At 45.2% G+C, this 6,192-nt stretch overlaps 5 protein-coding genes across 5 annotated transcripts; 2 read left to right on the forward strand and 3 right to left on the reverse strand.

Annotated features, from left to right (window-relative positions):
* Positions 1-5: 5 nt before the first annotated feature.
* LOC111062352 (histone H1B-like) lies at positions 6-728 on the reverse strand (the record flags this gene model as incomplete). Its single annotated transcript, XM_022350048.2, has 1 exon — positions 6-728. A coding segment is annotated over exon 1 (657 nt), but the record flags the coding sequence as incomplete, so codon positions are not given.
* Positions 729-2,787: 2,059 nt separating this feature from the next.
* Positions 2,788-3,198, reverse strand: LOC111063148 (histone H4). The gene has a single exon (XM_022350834.2). It carries the CDS (start codon positions 3,168-3,170, stop codon positions 2,859-2,861), a length of 312 nt encoding a protein of 103 aa, XP_022206526.1. The 5' UTR covers positions 3,171-3,198; the 3' UTR covers positions 2,788-2,858.
* A 187-nt stretch (positions 3,199-3,385) lies between these two features.
* On the forward strand, positions 3,386-3,952 carry LOC111062361 (histone H3). Its single transcript, XM_039419315.1, has one exon. The coding sequence runs from the start codon at positions 3,445-3,447 to the stop codon at positions 3,853-3,855; it is 411 nt and encodes a 136-aa protein (XP_039275249.1). The 5' UTR covers positions 3,386-3,444; the 3' UTR covers positions 3,856-3,952.
* Positions 3,953-4,714: 762 nt separating this feature from the next.
* On the reverse strand, positions 4,715-5,212 carry LOC111063151 (histone H2B). The gene has a single exon (XM_022350836.2). The coding sequence runs from the start codon at positions 5,151-5,153 to the stop codon at positions 4,782-4,784; it is 372 nt and encodes a 123-aa protein (XP_022206528.1). The 5' UTR covers positions 5,154-5,212; the 3' UTR covers positions 4,715-4,781.
* Positions 5,213-5,389: 177 nt separating this feature from the next.
* LOC111063153 (histone H2A) lies at positions 5,390-5,903 on the forward strand. The gene has a single exon (XM_022350839.2). It carries the CDS (start codon positions 5,448-5,450, stop codon positions 5,820-5,822), a length of 375 nt encoding a protein of 124 aa, XP_022206531.1. The 5' UTR covers positions 5,390-5,447; the 3' UTR covers positions 5,823-5,903.
* The last annotated feature ends 289 nt before the right edge of the window (positions 5,904-6,192 follow it).

The raw sequence follows: 6,192 nt of genomic DNA on the forward strand, positions 1-6,192 counted from the left end.
TTCTTGGCGACGGCTGCCTTCTTCGGCTTCGGCGACTTGGGCTTCTTGGTAGGCGGCTTGGTGACCTTTTTCGCCTTAGGAGACTTAGACTTGGCTGCCGAAGCAGCAGCACTGCTCTTCTTCGCGGCGGCTGGCTTGCTAGCTGCGGCTTTCTTCTTCTCACCGGCGGCAGCAGACGTTGCCTTGCTCTTTGTAGCCGAGGCAACGGCCTTCTTGGGCTTTGCTCCGGCAGCAGTGGGCTTCTTCTTCTTTGGCTGAGCTGACTTCGGCTTGGCACTAGCCGGCTTCGGGGCAGCACCCTTGGCTGCTTCCTTCACCGAGATCTTGAACGAGCCGGCGGCACCCTTGCCTTTCGGCTGGGTGAGAGCTCCCGATGCGACGGCTGTCTTCAGGTACTTCTTGATGAACGGCGCCAGCTTCTCTGCGTCGGCCTTGTAGTTGGCAGCAATGTACTTCTTGATCGCCTGCAGTGACGAGCCACCACGCTCCTTGAGTCCGGCAATAGCAGCGTTCACCATTTCGCCGGTTGGCGGGTGTGCTGGCTTGGCACGCGGCTTCTTGGAGCTGGCTGCTGCTTTCGATGCGGCCGCCTTCTTCGCCTTGGCCGGTGTGGACGCGGCTGGGACCGTTGCCGCTGGACTGGTTGCTGTCTCGGCTGACATCGTGTTGTTGAGTAGTAGAGTAGACAGTAGTGGTATCGCTGCTGCTGATGCTAACTTGCTTTCAATAGCTTCGAGATTCATTGAAAACAACCGACCTATATAGACTTGTACGGACCGATATGGAAGCTGCAGCGGTGGCAAGCCAAAATTGTGATAGTTCAGCAGAAATTCGTGCTTGTTGGCCGGCACTCTTTTGCTTATAACTTTGCAATCGCTCGTGCTACAAAGCTGCAAATCGTATTGTTGGATTGCTCACACTATTCTCTAGACAACTGAATAGGTTTATATGGTAATTATTAGTGATTTTCTATTGAAAAAGTCGTTCAAACACTCTCATACCCGGCCGAACTCGGTACACTGCAACACTTGATCGACTATCCATCAATTGTGTGCAAAGAAATTCACAAAAATACTATTGAGTCTGTTAGAGCATGTCAGTACGCATCCACACATGCAATAATATTGTACACTTTTATTGGTCTGGAACTAGATAATAGCCGAAAAGCTGACCACAGGTAATACACAGCCAAACACACTAGTACAGTACACAAGTAAGACACTTTTCTGTTGGAAAATCAAACAAATATGCTTGCAATTGTAACTGAATGTATACTATTGAACATCCAGTCGACTTCTGAGTGTAATAGAATAATGTTTATCCAATTAGAATTGAAGAAAAGTTGAAAAAGTCATTTTCACCAGTTTAACTGGGCTCAGTGTGCATGTTGTGTCCACAAAATAAGCAAGATATTGAATGCAGGACACAGAATATGCAGTGAAAACTTTCCTATTTATTTGAATAGCTTGTAAATTATACAGAACATTTGTGGTATGGTTAGCAGTCAATTTTGATTGAATTCAGTGTGAAAAACCATGTCTGTAATGTGAAAAACGCCGCTTTTCTTGTAGACTTGCTCCCGCGCTGTGTGGCGGGTTGCCTATCCACAGCCGTTGTCGGGCAGAGTGAATGACATTTTATAATAAAATCTGTACTTATTGCACATTTATTGTTGATTCTATGCTCACATTGTATGTAGAAAGGGTATGCAGTGTAGACGCATTGATAATAACAATAGAAAAGCCAGTATAGATAGCTGGTTGTGCATAATCAGTTCACTATCAATTTAAAACACATTTGAATTTGGCGCCATAAAATGAACAGTCAGCTGGCTAGCCAATGACAATCGTTGTTGCCTCTATTTGCTAGAATATTGAGTTCTAAGTGCTGGCGCACGCTCACACACACACACACACACACACACACACACACACACACACACACAACACACACACACACACACACACACACACACACACACAAAAACAAGCAAATAGAAGTGAATTTCCTTACAAATCATTTTCACAAAATTTTCACAAATAGGCTGTTGTTATTTGTTGTATGTGTCTATTACTCAATCTATCAAATCACTCACATTATGCTGTATTATCAATGATGGAAAAATTGAATAAATGAAAAAAACAAATGTAATTGGTGGCATTTATTTTGTTCATGTTCACAGTATTTCAATAGGCTATTGGCTGTAGTTATTTGTGTTTGACTCACAATCACTGACTCACATCTGTTGCTATCACTCTCTCACTCACACACATTCTCTCACACACACTCTCTCTCTCTCTCTCTCGTTCTCTCTCTATCTATCTATGTATATATCAAGACAAATAGATTTATTTATTTGTGGACAGAATCACAAATCATATAAATATGATTAGGAAGGAACAACAGGCTTGACCCAAATCTATTTCATTCCCAAATTTTGATAAATTAATAAAATGTTTCTACTGTAAAACGTTATTATGATATTATTGTATGATCATTGAAAAAAGATGAAAAAAAATTTCAAGTAGCATAAATATGAAAAAAAAATGAAAATAAAAACTTCCAAGTAGTAATGACAAGAATTCGACTACAAACATCATGAGTGCAGAGTGTGTAGGTGGAGGTTATAGAAGGACAACATAATTGTTAACATAGTTAATCAAAAGTCATCAACAAACACTCTTACACTAACTAATTACACAACTAATATTAGTTGCAACAGACTAGTCGAGACTGAAGTTTTGAAAAGTGTTTTGGCGGCCCTGAAAAGGGCCTTTTTGCTGTAGTAGAGTGGAGCGTGAATGGTGAAGACGCGTGCGCGGCAGCAGTCCAATAGTGTGCTGTGCTGGCTGGCTGGCTTAACCTCCGAATCCGTACAGTGTACGTCCCTGACGTTTCAACGCGTAGACTACATCCATAGCGGTGACAGTCTTGCGTTTGGCGTGCTCTGTGTAGGTGACAGCGTCACGAATCACGTTCTCCAGGAATACCTTCAGCACACCGCGTGTCTCTTCGTAGATGAGACCCGAGATACGCTTCACTCCGCCTCGGCGAGCCAGACGACGAATGGCCGGCTTGGTGATACCTTGGATGTTGTCTCTCAACACCTTCCTGTGCCGCTTGGCGCCTCCTTTTCCCAGACCTTTTCCTCCTTTGCCGCGACCAGTCATGTTGTTGCTGCTAGTAGTCGAGTGAAACTGACAAATTTTGCTGAAAATGTGCCTCTATTTATACCCTAGTGGTGACATTTGATTGGCCGACAGCCAGCCGCCAATAGTAGGCCAGCATTCATCAGCACTGCAATTGGTCACAAATTGTCGACCAATAGACAGGCAGTTGGTCTCAAATTCTGCTATAAATAGTGGTGCCGAGAAAATTTTCTGAACTGACATAGGCTTACGTAGTAGTAGCAGCAGCAGCAGCAGCAAGCAAGCAAGCAGTACAATGGCTCGTACCAAGCAGACAGCAAGGAAATCGACCGGCGGTAAGGCGCCCAGGAAGCAGTTGGCAACGAAAGCTGCCCGCAAGAGTGCTCCGGCCACCGGTGGTGTGAAGAAGCCGCATCGTTACAGGCCTGGCACAGTGGCTCTGCGAGAAATTCGTCGCTACCAGAAGAGCACTGAACTGCTTATTCGTAAGCTGCCGTTCCAGCGCCTTGTTCGTGAGATCGCACAGGACTTCAAGACTGACCTGCGTTTCCAGAGCTCGGCTGTTATGGCTCTGCAGGAGGCAAGCGAAGCCTACTTGGTTGGCCTGTTTGAAGACACCAACCTGTGCGCTATCCACGCCAAGAGAGTGACTATCATGCCGAAAGACATTCAGTTGGCCAGGCGTATTCGTGGAGAACGTGCTTAGACGACAACACACACGCGGCTATATCATGTTATTGGCTGCTGGTGCTGTGCAATGCAACGCGCACTCACACCAACAACGGCCCTTTTCAGGGCCAGTAGATGATAATTTTTCACATTGGATGAAAATCTGCTACTGCTTGCTTCTCAAAACCTAATAATGGATTTGATTTGCTCTAGAGTCTGTAGTCTGATGCACTCTTCTTCCCTTCACTATCAATCATAATGCATGCTTCTTCTCTTGTGTTTGTGTCTCTAGATAATGCTGGCCCTTTTTGGGGCCACTGACACAATATTATCAATTTATTATTATGTCGGGATATCGTTCAGAAAGCTGTTTCCCATTTTTCTCTCTATTGCTGGTGCAACCACTCAATTTTAGTTGGTTGGTGCTGTTTTTTCATACACACTGTTTGGAGACCAAGGCTCTTTTCAGGGCCACTGAGACAAAAATTGTTAAAAAGAATATTGTTGTATTATTTTTAACTGATCAAACATGAACATTAATTATTTTTGCCAGTAGGCTTTGTAGTCTTCTTCATGTTTGACGCAACAAGTGAAAAGAGAACTTTCACCACTCACGTGAAAATTGTTTGTTGTTGAAAATTTGTGGAAACGTGCGAGTGGCCCTGAAAAGAGCCAACTAGCTATATCAGACTAATATTCATCTCTACTTCAAACTCAGAAGAGACACTGTCACTACTGTTACACACTTCTTTCAATCAATATAATAGCATAGTCATCACACTTGTGAGGCGAGTGACGGTAGCAAATGAATAAAATCATATTATTTTCATTTTGAAAATCAAACAGCTATTGGCCCTGAAAAGGGCCGTTGACGCTTGTATGCGGTACACTTGTTGTTGTTGTTAAGCGGATGTTGTGGTGGCATGCTAGTCGGCGGCGAGCGCACACACACACACAAACTCTCTACTTGGAGCTGGTGTACTTGGTGACAGCCTTGGTTCCTTCACTGACTGCGTGCTTGGCCAGTTCACCGGGCAGCAGAAGACGCACAGCGGTCTGGATCTCCCGGCTGGTGATGGTTGAACGTTTGTTGTAGTGAGCCAGTCGGCTTGCCTCGGCCGCGATGCGCTCGAAAATGTCGTTGACAAAGCTGTTCATGATCGACATCGCCTTGGACGAGATACCGGTGTCTGGGTGAACTTGCTTCAGCACCTTGTAGATGTACACGGCATAGCTCTCCTTCCTCTTGCGTTTCTTCTTCTTGTCTCCCTTGGCAATGTTCTTCTGCGCCTTGCCGGCCTTCTTCGCTGCTTTACCGCTTGTCTTGGGTGGCATACTGCTGCTGGTGCTTGCTGCTAGACGAGATCTGCTCAATAGGGCTGCTAGTCCACGAGTGTGTTCAAATTTTCTAGTGCTGCTCTATTTATTGACTTTGTGTGGAAACATTGTCGACCAATAGAATGCTTGTATTCAACTATTGGCTATGATTGCTACCAATCATGTCACGTCTACTCTAATTGGTCGAAATTCGTGCCACACATTGCCTATATATAGGTGCCGATTTGCAACAGATTTTCATTCTTATTCCATCGTTTCTACAGCACCGATCAACAAACCACAACCAGCATCATGTCAGGCAGAGGCAAAGGCGGAAAAGTGAAGGGAAAGGCAAAGTCTCGCTCATCCCGTGCCGGACTCCAGTTCCCAGTCGGTCGTATCCATCGTCTGCTTCGCAAAGGCAACTACGCCGAGCGTGTTGGTGCTGGTGCTCCCGTCTATCTGGCCGCTGTCATGGAGTACCTGGCCGCTGAAGTGTTGGAGTTGGCTGGCAACGCCGCCCGTGACAACAAGAAGACTCGTATCATTCCGCGTCACTTGCAACTGGCCATCAGGAACGACGAGGAGCTGAACAAGCTGTTGTCCGGCGTAACAATCGCACAGGGTGGTGTCCTGCCCAACATCCAGGCTGTCCTCTTGCCGAAAAAGACCGAGAAGAAGGCTTAAGTCTGCTTGCCTTGCTACTGCGCGCTCACGCGCATTCGACTCTTGGTGTTGAACCACAAAGGCCCTTTTCAGGGCCAGCAATACATTTATTTTCCAATTATTATATCAATGTTTGTTACTATAGTGGTTACTGTCTGTCTCCTAGACATATCGGCTTTATTTTCACATAGGTTGTCTGTCTGTCTGTCACCCTCTAATATACACAAATTAGAAATTGGTTGGCCCTTTTCAGGGCCACTGGCACACTTTATGATCAAGTTCAATGGAACAATTTAATTGACTTTTGTGTGTCTAGAATAGAGAAGAATGTCAGTGTGCTAACCGATTTTTGAGATGAGAAGAAAATGTACTTCTCTCACACCTTCCATCA

This window comes from Nilaparvata lugens, unplaced genomic scaffold, assembly GCF_014356525.2.
Source record: "Nilaparvata lugens isolate BPH unplaced genomic scaffold, ASM1435652v1 scaffold9450, whole genome shotgun sequence".
NCBI classification, from domain to species: Eukaryota; Metazoa; Arthropoda; class Insecta; order Hemiptera; family Delphacidae; genus Nilaparvata; species Nilaparvata lugens.

Coding starts and splice junctions, on each gene's coding strand:
- LOC111063153 (XM_022350839.2), top strand. CDS start 5,448: ATGTCAGGCAGAGGCAAAGGCGGAAAAGTGAAGGGAAAGGCAAAGTCT.
- LOC111062361 (XM_039419315.1), top strand. CDS start 3,445: ATGGCTCGTACCAAGCAGACAGCAAGGAAATCGACCGGCGGTAAGGCG.
- LOC111063151 (XM_022350836.2), bottom strand. CDS start 5,153: ATGCCACCCAAGACAAGCGGTAAAGCAGCGAAGAAGGCCGGCAAGGCG.
- LOC111063148 (XM_022350834.2), bottom strand. CDS start 3,170: ATGACTGGTCGCGGCAAAGGAGGAAAAGGTCTGGGAAAAGGAGGCGCC.